The sequence below is a fragment of the Geospiza fortis genome, unplaced genomic scaffold (genome assembly GCF_000277835.1).
Source record: "Geospiza fortis unplaced genomic scaffold, GeoFor_1.0 scaffold279, whole genome shotgun sequence".
Taxonomy (NCBI): Eukaryota; Metazoa; Chordata; class Aves; order Passeriformes; family Thraupidae; genus Geospiza; species Geospiza fortis.
Window position 1 is genome coordinate 1,180,927 of NW_005054352.1, and position 20,232 is coordinate 1,201,158.

General features: G+C 36.7%; 1 protein-coding gene across 1 annotated transcript in view; it reads left to right on the forward strand.

Annotated features, from left to right (window-relative positions):
* The window catches only part of ADGRV1 (adhesion G protein-coupled receptor V1), a 280,024-nt gene that overhangs the window by 244,099 nt on the left and 15,693 nt on the right, over nucleotides 1-20,232 (forward strand). The window contains exon 87 of the mRNA XM_031058954.1: nucleotides 1,516-1,637. Coding sequence (XP_030914814.1) covers nucleotides 1,516-1,637 — 122 coding nt within the window. The remainder of the gene's footprint in view (nucleotides 1-1,515; nucleotides 1,638-20,232) is intronic.

Genomic DNA, 20,232 nt, shown 5'->3' on the forward strand with positions numbered 1-20,232 from the left:
CTTTCCCTCCCCCACTCCAGCTCTTCCTTCTTTCCCACTGACAGTGCCGGCAGACAAAACAGTTTTAGTAGTTAGTTTATTATTCCATCTGTTACTTTTAAAAAAATCTTTCTTCAGTTTGCTTAGGGAGAAGGGTCTCTTCTGTTATGTTGTGGGGTCCTTCTCACAGGCAACAGTTCTTTGTAATTTCCCTAATGTGGTTCTAATTTTCATGAGTGGCAGTCCTGCCCGACCTGCTGTAAGTGAGTACCTCCCATGGGCAAAGCAGTCTTCCCACAACTGTTTGCATGGGTCATTAGTTCATGAGATGTAGTCTTTTAAGGATGAGCTGTCTAGTTTGAAAGCAAGGATCCTCTTTCTCTATCTCTAAAAGCAAGGGTCTTCTCTCTTTCTTCAAGTTTCCCACTAGATTACAGCTTTTCAGCATCCACATGCTTTCGCATGAACACCTTTTCTCACGGGCTGTGAGTGCACCTCTGCATCCCCACATGTACTTCACAAATTACAGGGAAACTGTTTTATTGTAGTCCTCACCATGGCTTGTAGAAGAATCTCAGCTCTGATGCCTGGAGCACCTCCTGCTGCTCTGTCCTTTCACTGACCTTGGTGTCCCTATGTTGTTCTCATGTGTCTTCACCTTTTCCTTTTGTCTGACATAGGAAAGAGTTGGGGTCCGTAGGTTTGGTTGTTAACAAGTTCTATCAGTTGAAAGGTTCTTATAGGGTTGATCCCATCCAAGCTCTGCCCTTCTGCCCTCAGCATGGCTAGTTAAAACAGCCAAGCAAGCACAGGTTGCTGTGGACCATGCTGAGATAGCCCTGGCCACATGGTCCCAGCCACACTGGGAAGGCCCCCAGTGGCCACCTTGCCACCCCTGGGAGGAGAAGAAGAAAGAGGAATTGCATGTGGTTTTTTTCCTTCTTAAGTATGTAATGACAGAGGCATTACCAACTACTTTAATTGGCTTAGCAGCATGCTTATTTTTAGACCCAACCCACGATTGACTTTGCCAGGCATAGAGACAGCTTCTAGCAGCTTCCCACAGGAAAAATTACTTCTGTGGCTGGCATCTTCCCTCCTCAACAAAAAACCAAGCCATGCAAAACCAACACACCATAATACTTTTCTTCTTTTCCCTTTCCTCTCAATTCTTAGAAATTGATTTTCTCTCAAAATTTCTAGAGCTTGCCAAGAGTTTTATTCTTTTCCAAAGTTCAGCATATTTTTTGACTTCATGTGTGCTCTTCCCACCGCTTGGTTTGTTGAGCTGGCCTGTGCTCATTCTGCCCCTCAATACCTCCCAGACATCCTTCCGCTGGTCTTCTGATCCCAGGGTGGGGTCATAAAAGCCCTGGGACCGCCACCCAACTAGATCAGGACAAGGGCTGCCCACCACTGGAGAACAAGCTCCAAGGTTAGCCACGCACAGCAAAACTATGTTTTGTGTCAGTAATTCTTTAAAAAGTGTTTTTTCCAAGGGCTCAGCAGCTGAAACTCTGTGTTTGTGGTTTGCAGAGATCCCCTTGGTCTTGTACCTCTTTGCCCTGATTTCCATCACCTGGCTGTGGGGAGGACTGCACATGGCTTACCGGCACCTCTGGATGCTAGTCTTCTTCATCATCTTCAACAGCCTGCAGGTAAGAGCCAGCATCTGGTCCTTTGGTCTTCTTGCTGACCTGGGGGTGTTTTCTCCACTTATGTTGATAATTTTGGCTTCACCAGCTGAACACCATCCAGTAACTCACTGTCACAGTGTGGAAGTGTGTATTCTGTTTGCTTCTCAAACTGACATATGGAATGCATATTAAAGCAAGGGATGCATTGTTTTTAAACAATAGCAGTATAATTGCTTAGATTTCATTTCATAGCTAATACACTCAGAAAGAAAACTACTTGCTTCTGTATGTAAAGTGTTACTAAGATAATTATACCAGCAAAACTGAAGTACCTGCAGCCTTTGCAAAATCGCTATTTCAATTTTCTGTAGATGTTAATAATTATGATAATAATGATAATATGATAACCATACCAATATTTTAAATTCTATAGCCATAAGACAGGATCTTTTTCCATTGTAAGATGTGAGCCTTGAAGCTTAGCTTTTCTCATATAGCAAATAACTTTTATTGAAAAAGGAAAAATGTTCATCATTAATAATAAAAAAATGTAAATAGCTCTTTCCAAAATTTTACCCATATAAGTGTTTGGATAGAGAAACCAATGCATTGCACTGCATTTAATACCATACTGCTTATTGCTGAATTATTTATAGAATACTGGTTATTATATCACAGATGGGAAAATACCTCTGATGTCTGAAAACAGTGAAATTAGCAGGAGATTTAAAATTATATATAAAAATCTTTGGAGGACAAGTACTTCTGGACTCAAGTTGCCATTCTTATTTTTTTAGAACAGAAACCTCTGTGACAGCTTTTATTTCCCAATATTAAATATCTTTATACCCCATCAAATAAAAATTAACTAAAAAGTCATATCTTCATGAAATGTATTTATTTTAAATTGAAAATGTGGGTGTTTTCTTAGGCAGTGTTAAAATACTTTTAAAATTACATCTCAGAAATATTTTTTTAATTGAGAAAAAAAAGTACTTTATTCTCCCTGAAATATATTTGATTTTTCTGTATATACTGTTGTTTAATTATTATATATATATATTGACATATCAATATGTGCTTCTGCTCTGCTCCACCAGTAAATGTGGTCTCCTTTGGCATCTTGCCTTAATGATCATTACTAATATCTGGGAAATAACTGTATATTTCAACAGGCCTGAAGAAGTTAATGCAGCATCTTTATTCACATTATGTCAATACTGATCTTCCACATCAGGAAAAGAAACCTTTTACTTTTGTTCTTTCTAGCCCAAGAGAATTGGTAAAACCTGAGATATATAATAATTTTTTTCTTTATTCAAAGGGGGTAAAAACATTTCAAATGCATAGTCTCTTCCTGCTTACTATTTTACACTAAAACGTGCATGGCTGGAGCTCCAACTCAAACAATAGTAAACAAAAACTTTATTTTCAACTATGAGGAGCTTAAAAACTTATACTCCATGCATTAAAAGTGGGTCTTTATCCTTTGTTGGATTTTTGTCATGTAAAATGTAATAGAACACTATCCATTACATTTTATAACTATTTATTGACTGCTTTTTTTAAGTATAAAGCTACCATATACTTAAAAGGAAAACAGTTTTTTGGTGTTGCATACCCTGGGAGAAGTTAAAAAAATAGGGTAGCTCTTTCACAGTACTATAGTTTTCAAATTTGTTTGTTTTAGTAGATGATTGTCTTCAGTGCTTTGTAAATCTCCATAATAAAAGAAGCTTTAAAAATATTTCCTGGAATGCCCCCACACTTTACATAACCATACCATAAGGACCATTCTCCTCTTTTAAAGTTAAGATTTATCTAGTCAAGAAATGGAAAAACTGATGTGTGATTCAAGTGATCAGACATACAGCATGAAATGAAAAACAGGGAAGGAACAAGGTGAAACGTCTGTAAATTTCTTTAATCTATGCTACTCATCAAATAATCAGATACAACTAACTCAGAAAATATCAGTATGCAAAGTCTTTGTGTAGAACAAAATTATGTATTACTAATACTGAATAAAAATGAAGGTTTTGCTGTAGGCAGGTGCAGCCTCAGAAAGGATTTTTAGACCATGTTCCCACCGATGAGGGGCTGGTCTTGGAGAGTACACACATCCTGCTGAGAGTCGTTCTGACACAGAGGCTGTGCAAGAGCCACGTGTATCCCGCTCATGAACAGTCATGTCCAGTGTCCTTTGAAGATTTAATCTCAGCCAATCTGTCTGTGACTGGGAAAGGAAATGGGACTTGATAGTAGATAACACATTTTCATAATGATAGCAGTAGAAACTCCCTGTCTCTGTCATGCATTCTGTTGGCATCTTATTCTCATGTCTTTGTCAGCTCTCAGAATTGATGATTGTTAAAACAAGACTGGTTTTCTGCAATAAAAGGTGGGTTTACCATTTATTGGTGAGCATTTCTGTTACACAATGAACCCTGTTTCAGCTGGAAAGCAATTCATTGCTCATTAAGAGTTTATTTCATGACAGAAAAGAGGAGATGAAATAGTTTACAAGAAGTAGAGGCCTAGTTCCCAGCTGTCCAGGAATTATGGACTGTGTAAAGAAGCAGAACGTGATCCATTAAAATATGTTGAATATTCAAATGGATTCAACACAGGAGATTGAAAGGACACTGAATATGATCCATTGTGTTTGTTTAGTCCTGTGACATGCATTTCCCAGGGAATGCACTTGCTTGAAAAGTCATCCACTCAGTACTAATTGTTTCCAAGAACTTCCTGCAGGAAACGGTTCCCATCAGAGACAAGTTTATACTAGGAGCTATTCTAGTACATGGAGGGGAAAGTAACCATTTCCCTGTAACTTCAGGAGTAAACATGCAAATGGGAGGACAATAGCTGATTTACAAAATAAAAAGTACACTTAGAAAATCATGAAAGAAAAAGAAGTATGTTGGGTATTTCGAATTCCTTAGCAGTATGCGCCTAATTGTCCGACCCAGACAGCATCTGTGATACAGAAACATACTCCATTGCTCTGGCATGATAAGCCTTGGTTCCTTATCTTTTCCCTTGTGAAACAGAAAAAATGTTTACTTCTCTTCTTAACTTACAATTGTCATTCTGGATTTATTCACAAGATACATGTTTATCTGGGGTCAGGAGTGAAATAATAAGCTGTATCTTGAGTACTCGTCTCAAATATTTGGAATTTCACAAGTTCTTTTGCATGCACTATACCCATCTAAATGATCACCATGTTTTTCCTGCAGTTAGGGGAGTTTTTATGATTTGTATAGCTGACATCAACAGAGGCCTATTTGCATTCAATGGATCTAAAGTTCGGGGCAGTGGTTGGATCTCTTCCTGTTGTTTGCAAAAGGGTAAAAAAGATACTTCAGGCCCATTTCTAGGCTATTCTCTGCAGCCGATTTTCTTAGTATAATCTAGATATTTCTTTGGCTGTATTTCCAGCACACTGCACTACACACCTCCATCCTCTATAACTTAAGAATGTATCTACACTGTAAACTACAAGTTATTAGGTATGTCACAGCTACCCCAGTCACAGTTGCCTTGCAATAAGTCCCAACACTCCCCTCTCTCAACAATAATTTAATTAATTTAATTTTTCAATAAGTAATTTTGAATTGAAACCTTACTCTTATGAAATACTGTCATATTACCCACCAACAGTATAAAACCTCAATTTTTCAGGAATATCGGGAAAAAATAAATGGCAACTGGTAGGTAACCCATTATTAATGCCAGTATTCAAAAAATCCTTTTGTGATTTTTTTAGATGATGTAGATAAGGGTTGAATGTCTACCTGTTCTGTGTATAAGCATGCTTGACAACTCATGACCATGTAATAAGCATCAGTGTTACAAGCAAAGTACTTTTTCCCAAGAAACACAGGAAAAATCTGGAAGAGTTGACTGGTAGTTTTCCAAACTGGACAAATGGCCTGACTTGCCTAACGCAATATCTCAGTGTAGAGATAAATTTTGCAAAAAGTTCTAAAAGTCAGCTTATTTTTACTAGATTGCAATACGAGAAAATTCAGAAGTTCACATACAAATACCTGAAAAGCCTTTAACAAGAAATACGGGCATACAGAAAACAAGTGAAGGGGTGCACATCCAACCTGACATTGACTGGAGAAGATTAGACTAACCAAACTTCATTAATTAAACAAATTAATTAAAATAATTAAAATAGCTATGGCAAGCCAGAATGGGAGGAAAGGCTAGCTTGAGTAGAAAGGGAGATAAGATATCAAAGAAAATTAGTATGTTGGAAAAAAAGAAACCCAACAACAAAAAACCCTCAAATATTATAATGAAGCAATAGAAAATGCACTAAGAGAAATCAAGATGACACAATTTCAGTAGGAGAAATAGACTTTAAAAAATACAACATATTGTGATTGTAAAAAATGAGTAAAGATACACTGTTCTGTAAGTTGCTGAATTATGCTATGCAGGAAAGCAAAAGTACACAGTTTATAAAGCTCATGCCAGTACCAGTCACAAATGAAATATGTATTTTTTCCTAGAACATACTATTCAACTCTGGGATGTAGCCTGGGGACACAGAGAGGGCCACCACTATAAATACGCTCACTTCCTGTGTCTTATGACGTGTTCTGAAAGCTTCTGCTCTGATGAGTCAGAGGTAGACTAGAAGATCCCATGCAGTGGTTCAGATTATCAAAGCCACACAAAACTAAACAGAACCCAGTATTAGGCAGACATGAGATGCTGAATGTAAAAGGCTGCCTACAGATTTTGCAAAAGGTGATTCTACACTGCAAATTAGCCCAACAAAAGGCAGTGAAGCCCTCATAGTAATGCCAAGATGAACTACAATTTATATCAAGGCCATCAAGAAAAGGACATGCTTGTTCAAGTAGATACAGTCCAACCAAATCTTCTGTCAGCTAAGTGTACAAACCAAACACAGTTAAACACAGGCCAAACAATTCAAATAGTACCCCAGACACAAAATAAAATATACATCCAAAGCAATTCACATCTGCATTTTGACATCTGTTCAATAAAGTTGTTTCTGGTGACTTGGATTCTTACCTGGAAGGAAAGACAATAGTATACTCAGAGCCATTCACTTAACCTTGAAAGTTGTTCATTATGTGCAATTTTTTAAAGTAAAAATAGCTACAGTAAAGCAAGTAAAGAAAGCATGTCACTTTTGAGCCTTCACACTTTTTGACGTAAGCTAAACTTCTTGGTTGTAATCTTGATTGGACAGTAGCATTGGTATGCATTATAGTAGCTGTGTAAACAAAAGCTGTCCACGAGATTTGATTACACTGTGAATCAATAGAATGCAACAATTTTATATCCCTTTTTCTATGTTTACAACTTCTTTCTTTAAAAAGTGTCCTCTCTGTTCCTAGTTACCATCTGAAACATACTTTAACACGTTATTTCTGTAATTATTTATGAAACTAAAGATTCCATTTAGCTATTCAAGTCCATACATAACAGACCCAAAATCAGTCTATAGCTGAAGACAAAATAAAGAAAAATGTCTTCAGTGTCAAGTAAAAATAGAAAGCATTGTTAGGATAGAACTGGAATACATGAGAAATTGATATCAGAAGAGTAGTTTGTGTTTAGAGCTGTGTTTATAATGTGTCTAAATAATATACAGTGAAAAAGTGTATTGAAGTGGGCTTTGATTTACTGGATTTTCAACTAATCACTGAAAAAAACATTTAGACTTTTCATTGACACACTTAAAATAGAAAAATGGGGCTATAATACATTATTACTGTAATTAAATAACACTCTAAATCTTCTAGCATCTATGAATTTCCTTCATTCATTCTTGAAGAATTTTACATTAATATCTTTCAGGAAAAATCTCTTAACACCAATTTTTTTGCAACAGAAGGTGAAAAAGCAGTTTTAGCCATTCTCCTTAGGTGTTAGTAATGGCCAGAATTATGTAGCACGTAACAAGTAAGAAATGCAACTATAACTGCTGCAATGGGTGGAAGTATATCTGCTAAAAAGAACTTGGGATCAGGTGTGTTCTTTTCATTTTCCACCTCTGTCAATATGAGTCAACTTTTCTTACTGTGAAGAATAAAATAACAACCCAGCTAGTTGGGTATCTGTAACAAATCACTCATCACTGCAGTGCTTGTTTTACAGTGAAGACGAAGTAGCTCTTTAAGTGCAGTTGATAATAGCTTTGCTAGCCTAGGAAATAAGGAATCAAAAGTTGTCCAAACCAAGACAAAATTAGTCTAAAAGAAAATCTTCAATGGATTATTTTTAGAAGTGTTTTCCTCTAAAGAATCGCAGAATCAGCTAGGTTGGAAAAACCTTTAAAAGATCGAGTCCAACCTATGACCCAACACCACTTTGTCAACTAGACCATGGCACTGAGTGCCATGTCCAGTCTTTTCTTAAACACCTCCAGGGAAGGTGGCTCCACCACTGTCACAGACACATTTTATGAAAACTCCTTTCTTTAGAATTTTTTTCTCCTGAGAAGCTGAGAGGCCTCAGGAACAAACTGTAAACAATAATTATCTGCTGCTGTGGAATGCAACAGGTTCATCTGTGATTGGTCTCATGTAGTTGTTTCTAATTAATGGCCAATCACAGTCAGCTGGCTCAGACTCTCTGTCCAAGACAGAAGCTTTTGTTATCATTCTATTACTTTTCTTTTCTATTCTTAGCTAGCCTTCTGATCAAATCCTTTCTTCTATTCTTTTTGTATAGTTTTAATATAATATATATCATAAAATAATAAATCAGCCTTCTGAAACATGGAGTCAGATCCTCGTCTCTTCCCTCATCCTAAGACCCCTGTGAACACCATCACACACCACCTCCCTGGGCAGCCCATTCCAATGCCCCATCACTTTTTTCTCTGAAGAATTTCTAATATCCACCCTAAAACTCCACTGGTGTAATTTAAGACTATGTCCTCTTGTCCTGGTTGGTGGTGTGGACTAAAGATATGGTAAGTGGCCAAAAGAAATAGTGACTCATAGAAACAGTGGCATGATATGAAAATAGGTTGTCTTTAACTCAAAAATGGTTTAGAACACAATGAAGAAAGAATCCTGAAATGAGCCTGGGAGACTTCTATACATCAGCAAAATTTTTATGCTACAACAATGGTTCAGTTACATCTAATGTTCTAAATGTGTTTTGATTTTGACAGCTAGAAGCCTGTCATTTCCATAGCAGTTTTATTTATAAGTTTCAATAGCATCTTATGTGTAAGATAAGATACTTATAAATAATACCTAGTTTGCATGTATTGATATTATTCTAGCTGTTATCTACCAACCTGGGCAACATAAAAGCAGCAGATCTGTTTAGCTCATAGCAGGTATTTAAATGCAGTTTCTCAGTAAAATTGAAGGAGTAAAATTTAAGGAAAAAATATGGTGAAAATAAAACAAGGAAAGTATAAAAAATGTTTTAAAAAATACTGGATCTTGATATAAACCTTTACTTGAATTTTCCTTGTGAGCATGGCAGAAAAAGTGCTAGTATAGCTGTTTTATTAAAGAGATTTAGGTATTATTGTTTATTCAGAGGACTGATGTATCCTATGTAATGAAATGGATGAGTTTTAGTCTGCAGAAAGACTTCGTAGGAATTCTGTGCGATCCAATCACACTAAGTGGAGAATTATGCACTAAGATAAAAGTAGTGAAAGAATTTCTGCTACAAATTGATAAGCTATGTATATATGTATATACAGATAAGAGGTAGAAACTGGGATGAGTGTTTCACTTATCTCATGACAAATGCAAATCAGCAGCATAATATAGGTCTGAAAGAAGCAAATGTGATGCTCACTTTGTAAACAAGGACAATTTAAATGCTATTGTAAAGAGTATTGGTGATGCATTATTTAGGATCCTTTGGACATTTCTAAGCCTGTCGGTCAAAGAGATGAATTCTGTATATTGTAGCAGTAGGGAAAAAAAGCATGAGCAGGAATTTGAAAAATCTTATTTCAGAAGCCTGAAAGAATTTCACATGTTATCTGTCATCTATTGCCTGTGTCAATATTGGCCTTGATCCAGTAGCTATGTAATCACACTGGTGTCATCTTGCATGCAAAATAGTATACCCTAGTTTTTTAGTGACTTCAGTCTGTCTTCAGAATTTAGTCTAAGAACAACATTTGAGTTCCAGCATCTCGGTTCTGTTCAGAAGGCAGTGTGGTGTGAGAGCACAGGCAAAGCATTGAGCATCTTTCCTAGTTGCATTCACCTAATAGCAGTGCCTGCACCTAATAGCAGTGACGGCTGCAGGACGAACACTTAAACATCTAACCTGCTCAGAAACACTGAGTGTGGTGTGACCTCATACTACTGAGTTCTTCAAGATATTCAGTGTTTCCATTTGTTAACAAAAATTCCATTAATTTAAGGTGTTGACTGCAGTGTTAACTGTTGTAAATCATTTATAAGTCAGTTTGTTTGTGAGTATGTGAATGTAATATTGTCAGTGAACCACCTTTCCATATAGAATTTTTGTAATGGATTATATTCTCCAAAATGGAACATGTGAACTGTTAGATGTGAGGTCTGAATAAAACTGCTTAGAAGCAACTCTCTCAGGAAGTTTCCTGATGCATATGAGGACTGCAAATTTGAGTCTGGAAGGAGCTGAGCAACTGTGAAGCTGGAGCTAACCACAGTTGGATGAAAATTGCTAAATTATGTTTTCTTTATTTTCAGCAAAATGTCAAGTATTGCTCTTTGCTTTTGCCTTTACAAAGGTCAATTGGATTTAAAAAAGCATCAAATCAGCTTGTACTGACAGCTGATTGTTTATTTAAATCTTCAGATGTGTTGTTTTGCCATTATAACAGAGACATGAAAAGTTTTAGTGACAAAGATCCTCTCTTATAAAACTAGGAACCATACTGAAAATTTTTCCTTTTTCTTTCTATATCTTCTCAAAGAAGAGTGATCAAGAGATTTAGTTTGAGAGATTTTATTTTCGTATGTGGGTGCCTATGACTGTGTAAATAAAGCTTATCATCTACTGGAGACTTGCTAATGTTTTGATTGTACTTCAAAAAATATGAAAAAGAAAAGCAAGGTGAAAATTGTGACTTATATAGGTTCAAATACTCAGCGTAACAGATGGTAGATTTTGAAATTTTGGTATTTCTTATGCCCCAGATTAAGATTGAGATTTTGAGTTCCAGAAAAGAGAAAATTGGCATTATAATACACAGAGTGATTTCATTCTGAGTAAAGCAGAGCCAGCAGTTCTTGCAGAACCTTTTTCTCATTCCTGACTTCTGAAAGGTAACAGGAAATCAGTGGTTCTCACCATGAAGGCTTCTACTTTCCTTTAGAGTTTTGTTATTTTCACACTAGCTTGTCTCCCCCATTATTAACCAAGTAGGCCAATGTATGTGACAGAAATTTTTACTTAATAAAAGTAATATGTATTTACAGATCTGTTTTTAATTCTCTAATTCTCTCTTTTAAATTCTTTATTTTAGTGAACAGAAAAGACTCACTACCTCTGGGTACCTAATTTATCACACTGATGTCCAAAGACTTTTTATGTGGGAAAATCACATTTCCCTCAATAAGGAGGGAAATGTGATTCCAAAGGATGCTTCACCAGATATATGTGATGTTCCCACTTTCACTTAGTATAGCATTTCTGTATTTAGGCTCTGTGATTTCATCCCAAAGACAACACTGTCGTTAAGCATCTTTGCCCCTTTCTGCCTGGATTTAAAAAAATATAAACTAGACGTTGCATACATCAAAAACAGAAAGTCTGAAATCCCCCATCCCAATATTTTTTTTGGTTATTTCAGAATCCTTTTTCATTTTCCCTTAAGAAATAGGTAGTCTCAGAAGGAGAAACAAATTAATTTATCTGCATTTTCAGAGGGTCCTTGCTTTGCAGATAAGTACACAAAGCTCCAAGTAAGGCCATGGAGTCATGATGAGATATTTGGACCACTTGAAGGTTTTTTTAAGAATCATTCTCTAAAGACGTAGTCTAAGCTCTAAGAAATAATCTAAAAATGTTTTAACCAAGATCTAGTTGTGTGTGCTGAATTTTGTCTGAAGTTGTTATACTAATCCCTTGAAAAACAGTTTAACTGTCCTACTTTCCTTGAAGACACATGAAAACCAACTGAGAAAGTTTCTTTAGAGTAGGTTATGAAACCTTAGAAATATTTAAATTAATTAAAATTTCGATAGTTTTGCAACAAATATGTTTGTAGTAAACCATGTAACTGTTTGGTATATTTAGACAAATTTACAGAAATTTGGAAAAATAAATATGGAAAATGAAAACTTGGAAATGTAGTATTTTTACTAATGTAATATAAATTTTAAGTTCATGTGTGTTAAAGAAATTTCAAAGAACACACAAATAATAATTGTCTGCTTGTGCAAATCATCACAACAGGATACAATGATATATGAAAAACAGAGACTGAGTTATTTTTTATTTACAATTATTTTTGTAGTTCACCTGTAGATAGCCATGTCTATCTGACCAGCCTGTCAATCTTCAGAGATAGGTATTATCATTTTGTTATAGATGGCAGGAATAAAAACTATGGGAATATAAGTGACTTTTCTGGGGCCAATGCAACACCTGCAATATGAGGCAAATTTAATGGCTTCTACATTTCTGATTTGTTCTTAATTTGTTAAACCACATTACCACCAATCTCTCAGTCTGCATTGCTTCAAGTACTTTATTTTTTGGACTGGATTGTATTTTCTAATTGGAAACCAAATTTAGTTCTAATAGAACATTAAATTCCTGTAACAGTAGAAAGTAGAAGGAGCTGTGGGATGAATGATTTTCAGGACAATCTAAATAAAGACCCTCTTCCTGGAAATGTCTCTTTTTAGATTACCACCCTCATTTTCATTGACAAAGAGCATTAGCGCACACTAAACCATGCCACTTTTCTGACATGGTTTGGCTTAGTTTGTAAAAATTATTTGTAATAGATAAAGTTAGAGGGAAGAGACCAGTGTTATCATCCTTGCCACAAATTTTACTTCTGGTAATGTAATTTTGTGTTTAATTTTACCTGTAGTTTTGTATGTAGTAATTCATTATGCATGAACCTTAACCTAATGCCTGTGAGTGCCTTTGCAAATAACTGAATGCATATGCTTTAAGCAGCTCTGTATCTGAATTCAGAGGAAGATTCTGTGTGGAGCAGTTACTTAACATATAGGATGGAAGTTCATCTGAATGTTAAAACTTGCATTTTTGCTGAGTGTTAGGAGAACAATTGTGCCTTGTGCCTAGTTTATCAATATTAAATTACCTTTACGTAAACATAGTTATATAGTTTTGTTTATATAGTTATAGATAATTACAGGTAAATACAAATATATATATTAATATAAATATTTGAAAATATTTTTATGTCTTGGCACAGACACCACCGTAAAAAACCCTCCTAAGCCGTTGTAGCTTTGAAAGACTCTTAAGGAGAAACATGGACTGACTGTGAGGTGTATGTGGAGAGAGAGGCTATGGTTTTACAGAGAGAGGCCTTGGAGGAGCTGTCTTGGCTGAGTTAAGTAGTGTCATTATGTTACATTACACTGAACTCTTCTGAGGGGCCCTATATCAAGGACCACCATCCTGGTTTTGGTGGTGAAGACATTGTGCCCAGTATAAGAGCAGAAAAAGAAAGAACATGCTCAGGTTCTTTCCATTCCCAGTGTCCTCGCTGGAATGGAATATTGAACATCACCCTACAAATTTCTGCATTCATTAAATTACATGAATTATTGTAATTATTAAATACATTAAATGACACTGCCACACCAGCCTGTGAGAATTCCAGTACTTCCCTATGTCACTGGGTTTTATACAGATTTATGTTTTTTCTGTTTAACATAAAATTGCTTCAAAATCTACCTATCTGGCAAAGTTTCCCTGTCTCACTTCAGAATTTCTTACAAATTCCCTCAGGAGATTGTTTTTACATCTCACCAGGCTTTTCATTACTTACTTATCAGCCCATTTCTTCTGCTGACTTCAGCGAGGAGCCGAAATGCTTCTACAAACATCTGAACATGCAAATTTTGGAGGTGGAAGTCCAATTAGGTCAGTGCTCCCCATCAGGTCTGACTTTTAAGTACCTCCAGGCTTGTCGAGCTCACCTCTCTGTGTTGGTCCTGATTAGCAGGCAGAGCCAGTTCTGTCTGGAATCATATCTGCAGGGAGGAACAAGGTTGGAGTTTTCCCCCAGCATCAGTTGGTGGAGGGATAATGGCAGAACTGCTAGCTGCCTTGCTGCCACTGGGAACAAAAAAGTGCAAAGGATGACAAAGTCAAAAAGTACTAAAGTAAAAAGCAAAACAAAACTTGTCAGAGCCATGCTCTTGACCCACACTACAGCTCTGCAGCTTGTGGCTGTCTGTGTTTGCTCTGCACTGTACTTGCTATGCAACCCAGATAGCTCTGTCAAACACTTTGGATGATTTGGCAATGAGAAAACAGAGCCAGCAGGGCCGTAGAAAGGTGCTGGAAAGGAATAGATGGTAATCTTCAGCCCTCACCACAAAGCAGAAGACCTCAGAAGGACATATATTATATGCTAAGCAATAGGAAAAGAAAAGCTAAAATAAAAAAAAACAAGGAAAAAAAAAGAAAAAAAAAACCACAACAAAAAACCCCTCAGAAACCAAACCAAAACCAAAACAACATAAAACAGCTGAGAAATTTATTGCTTTTAAAAATATGTGAAAGTCCATCCTTCAACAGTTCCTATAATTTTTTTCTTTGAAGAAATCCTCCACAGATAGCAGGAAAGCATCACAGACCAGGTCAAAATATTTCTGTTAAGTGCTGCAAACATGTCTTAGGTAATTTTTGTCATTAATCCATTGCAGAAAATTTCTAAGAAGGAGAAGGGAGCTTTTCATTTTCCAAGTGCAAGGAGAACCAACAGTTTTGATACATATTTCATGACTTACACTATCTTTTGCTGATCATGTCTAAATCTACTTTGTGGCAAAGTTCAATGAATGTACCAACCTGTGGAAACCAAATGTTCCAATTGCTTAGTTTTGAAATATATTTATGTGTCCTTTGTCATTACATTGGTATGTATTGACATATAATTTGTGGTTTTATTAGTAGAATTAATAACTAAATATTTATTACTAAATACTATATAAAATATTAAATATTTAACTATACTATATATACTTAGTTATGTTATGTCGACAGTTACTCTCCCAAGTGTTGTACTTGTCTCAGAAATGCAGAGGGATCCCTGTTTAGAACTATTGGAATTGCCTCAAATGTTAATTTAATTTGCTTTCTATTTTCTGTAAATTTTCCTTATTTTATATTGTTTTTACGCTTAGTTGGTGTTTCTGTCTGAGTCCATTTAAAAAATCCTGATGGAAATTTTTGTGGCAATGTTCTTTTCCATTAAAAAACCAGTTGTAACACACAAATGCAAATTCTAGAAAGCTTTCTAAAAAAAGCCTCAAGACAATGGTTTCTAGTAGAAGACTTGACAGTGATGGGATTGAGTGCACCCTGAGCAAGTTTGCTGGCAACACCAAGCCGTGTGTTGCAGCTGAAATGCTGGAAGGAAGCGATGCCATCCAGAGGGACCGTGACATGCTTGAGACTGGGTCCATGCAAACCTCACAGAGTGCAACAAAGCAAAGTGCAAGGTCCTACTCTTGGATAATGGCAATCCCAAACACACCTACAGGTTGGGAGAGGAGTGAGAGCAGCCCTGAGGAGAAAGACTTGGTGGTGATGGCTGATGAAAAATTCAACATGAGCCAGCAAGTGTGCGCTCACAGCCCAGCGAGCCAAACGTGTTCTGGGCTGCATCCAAAGGACTGTGGCCAGCAGGAGGAAGGAGGTGATTCTGCCCCTCTGCTCTGCTCTTGTGGGACCCCACCTGGAGTGCTGTGTACAGTTCTGGCATCCCAACAGAAAGAGGATGTGGAACTGTTGCAGCAAGTCCAGAGGAGGGCCAAGAAGTTGATAAGAGGACTGGAGCATCTCTCCTAAGAAGACAGGTTGAGAAGGTTAGGGCTGTTCAGCCTGGAAAAGAGAGGTTGTACAGAGACCTCCTAGCAACCCTCCAGTAACTGAAGGGAGCCTACTGGAAAGCTGGAGTGGGACTCCTTATTAGGAACTGTAGTGATAGCACAAGGAATGATGGGTACAAACTGAAAGAGGGAAAATTTAGGTTACATATGAGGAAGAAATTTTTCTCTGTGAGGATGGTGAGGTACAGGAAATGGGTTGCCCAGGGAGATTGTGGGTGTCCCAACCCTAGTACTGTTCAGGGCCAGTTTGGATAAGTCCTTGGGCAATCTGGTCTAGTGAGAGGTGTCCCTGTCCATGGCAGCTGGGGTCAGGACTAGATGATCTTTAAGACATATTCCAAACCCTTAGCATTGTATGATTCTGTGATCAAATCCCTATTTAGTAATGAGTCTGTTTTTTATTTTACTCTGAGTAGCACTCCTTGTGAAAAGAGGTCTTAAGTGCTCTCTTGAGGTACATTTTATTCTCTCCTCGCACAGGCTGGGGGCCTATTATCTCAAGCCAAAAAGTGAGTGATTTCCGTGACAGAGCCAAATTATACCTCTGCCTTCTCTTGTTTGCCTAATTGTCAGATATGGAAGGACATCTAGTCTTTATCCTCATTTTTCCCACATTTCCCTTTTCTTGAGGAGCATACCTAACCAAAACAGTTTTATCTTCCTGCTTTATAAAACTTGTTTTCTGCCATCGCTGAATCTGTGGAAAGGTAGTATCTATAGGATTTTTTCACTAAAATCAAGGGAAGTAGGGAGTATAAATGGCTGACAGTTCCCATGAATATCACTTAGCAGCAAAGCCTGCTGTACAAGAAATCTATTTCTGAGAAAGTCAGTTGTCTGGCAAAATTGCTTCTTGAAATAACTTAAACATCTGTTATTCTGGTTGTAAAAATCATAAAAAATTAACTGTAAGATATTTGCTGGGGTCAGTTTTAATTAAGGGATGGTTGAATATGGTGAGACCTTGTTTGGTTCCCTACAGCCTTGCATGTCTGTAGCTCTTTAACTGGCTGCAGAATCACTGAAGGGTTTTCCAAATGGTCAGAGAATGCTGGAATACCCGAACACTCTTATTCCCATCAATCTTGCCCTAAAACACTCAAGCAGAAGATATGACAAATAATTACACCAGTTATCTACAACCCTTCAGTTCCATCCAAGACAGAATTTTTTAAGGTTTCTTGCATTTATGGCTTTTGAAGTCGCAGAGTTCTTGTTATACAACTTTTTATGGCGCTGCACTGAAATACTCCTAAATAGACAGTTTATCCAATTTGTCAGTCAGAGTAACAAGAATCAAAGAGACAATGGTAGGCATAAGAGAGATTACACCACTGAAAGAATTCTTTAAAGGGAAAAATGTTGTAACAATAACTTCTAGCTTAACTCTTTGAGATTTTCTCTAATGCCATAAACACAAAGTTAGCCTCTCTCTTTTGACTCTTCCAGTCACTAAAATCCTACTTTCTATTCCCTGTTTCTTTTATGTATGTGTATCAGTCATTAACACACACAAATAGAAATTACAGCTTTAACAAAAAATAACAATAAAAATAATAATATGTTGCAGGAATAGTTCTTTTTTTTGCTGTGCAGTGTGATGCTAGTATGTCTGGTCTTTATAGTTTTTGCAATTGCTAGCTTCTTGTTTGAGTTTTCAACTTGCTTTCAGATATAACTAGAGAATCAATTGTTCTGAGACTGTTAGGGAATCTCTTGAACTAGGACCAGACGTTGCAAAGGTTTTTTCATCCAACTTTTCTTCTCTGGGAAAGAAATAAAAGCAGTAGTAAGCTTAGATTGGAAGGTATGATCTAAAATGTAGGTTTGGTTATAAATGTTTACCATGGAGAGCAAGTATGAGAGTAAGTATTTGAAAAATTTTACTAAGTTTATGTGAAAACTCATGACTTCTGATATTTCTAGGAGTGGAAAAAATGTATGAGCATAGCCTTACTCTGTTTGGTCTTCTGTTCTTTTTTGTGTTTGGTTCATCAAGGACAAGTAGTCTGGTTTCTTTGGTATGTGATCTGGCTACTTTTTGGTACCAGAGAGGTCCTTCTCATAGGATAAAGCACAAGAAAAGCCTAATGCAAAGAGGACCTCAAAGGATGTTGTCTCCAGTTTCTGTTGCCTGTGCAGGAAAGAAAAATGAATAAAAGCAGAGGGGGAAAAAATCCACAGGCTAACAACTGGGACAGAGATGGGGAACAATGGGGTGCCAATCTGCTTTGTCTGCTCTTATTTGTTCTTAACCTTCTGTCACCATTTGTGGTTGCTGAGATTTGCTGGCTCTCACAGTCTTACTGACTCTCTGTAACGAGTGGCTGCAGCCAGAGCTGTGGGGGAAATTGCAAGCGGCTTCTAAGTGCTAACTCTCTTATGTTTTCCATACACCTCTCCCAAGTTCCTGCCTTCAGTGTTCAACTCAGTCTTTCTTTCTCTGTTATGCTTGAAATACCAAAATAGGACTTTCTTTGTATTTCCAGGATGACTGCATTGGAAGGAAGGGACAGAATCTTACTCTATCTCAATCTACACAGTTTGCAAGTTTGGCTAACCATCTGTATTTTCAGTGCATTTTCAAGCTTAACAGCCCTCTTTTAATGCTGAATCTCTGCTTTTGAAACAAATAACAGCAACTGACCAAAAGAAGTCTCAAAATTTCAACCAAAAAAGCCTAAAAAAAACCGGAATAAAAACCCCCAAGACCTTTTCCACTATTTACAGTGCTGAAATGAGAGGTAAAAATGGCAGTTGTGTAGGAGTAGTTATAAGTGTGCTGAGAGCTATGCAAAATATTTATAGCGAATACTGAATATCCAAGCAAATCTGGTTTTTAAAGATGTGCCAAAGTGTGTGAACCTGTCAGGTAAGACTTAGCCAAGTTTAGACTAAATCTGAGATGAGTGCTGTTTGCCAGAAAGGAATTTATGGCTTTGACTTTGAGCAAGAGTTGCAAGATTCAGCATGGTGTTGGCATAGCTGGCTCTGCATAAAGAGAAACTTGGCAGTGTATATTGAAGCTTCAGATGAGACATTAGTATTAGGAAAACTTGTTTAAAATGCTGAAAGCACAATATTTTTTTTCATTATTACAGAATATATACCTGTAACCTGTTTATCTGTGGAATTAAAATTTTACCAAAAACTTAAAAACTTAAAGCACTCAAAATAAATATATCTCAGCGCAGACCTTTAAATACACTTTCAATTTAATGATAGATACATGAATTATTACTTTTCTTCATTGCATTTTTAAAGGTGGCTTCTTTTTGTGCGTTCTTGTGTGTGTGTGTGTGTGTGTGTGTGTGCACGTGAAGTGGCTGGTTCAACAGGTGATACCTACTGACATGGTAAGGGTTTTGCAGTCCTGAACTACATTTATTTATCCTTGATTACATTTATTATTGGGTTTTTCCTTTTGATGTTAATTTTTAGGTCTTCAGCTGTAACTGACACAAATCTTGTTGTACAGAGCAAAATGGGGTGTAAATGCTTCAGGAACCAAAGTGCAGATCAGCAGTAAATGTTCACAGTTGAAACTGTGATAAGATAAATTGCAGGATTGATAAGAGTTACAATGGTCTCATCAAAACTGACGCTTAACAGCAAATAAACATACTAACACTTGATACACAGCGGGTCCAAAGTCTACTTACTAAATGCAATCATCAGCTGATGGAGCTGCACTGCTACAGACAGTTTTACAACAATCGCTTTGAATGCTAAGAAACAGAACCCCATATAAACAAGAGGTCTTTGATTTATATTTCAAAGGTTATTATTTCTGAAGAGCCATGAGTGGGAGAGGTTAAGTGATGGCTTCAGATGTACCATATGACTAAGATGATACTTCTGTCGTAATAGCAGCAATAAAAGATCTTCAATCTGCTTTCAAAATAAAATATGATTGAAGAAAATAATGGCAAAATAAAATGTACATTGAAGACTGCATAGAAAAATGCCATGCATGCAATTTATTATAATTATCCCTAAAAAAAAGGAAGGAAGGGAAGCAGGAAAGGAAGGAAAGCTTTCCTTGCAGAAATAAATAGATAATTATATGTTTTGTGTTTCCCACATGGCTCACATTAATAATACTACTGCATGTATGAATATTCAGTTCCATGACTAATCAAAAAATTATTAGGAAAGATGTTATTATCAAATTTATATCATGCTTTGCACAATGGCACTGATTATGATTCCTTTAATTTTGTGAGTAATTTCTTGCTTTGCAGAGACTAGCTTTTGAACTTAGTGAAACATGCAATTTATTTATATTAATCAGACTGATAATTTTCCCAAAAGAGGTAGGCACTTGTTATGTAAATCAAGGTTAATCCACAGCAGTCTTTGACCTGCTGGTGATGGAAAACAACATAAAGAACTTCCCATAAATTAATGAAAACCCTAGGAAAGTTCACAAGAAATCAACCAAGGCACTGAATAGCACACCACAAGAAGTGGCAGCAGCACCCCTGACCATTGACAGCCAACCGAGAAGTACCATGTGATCACTAAATTAACAAGGA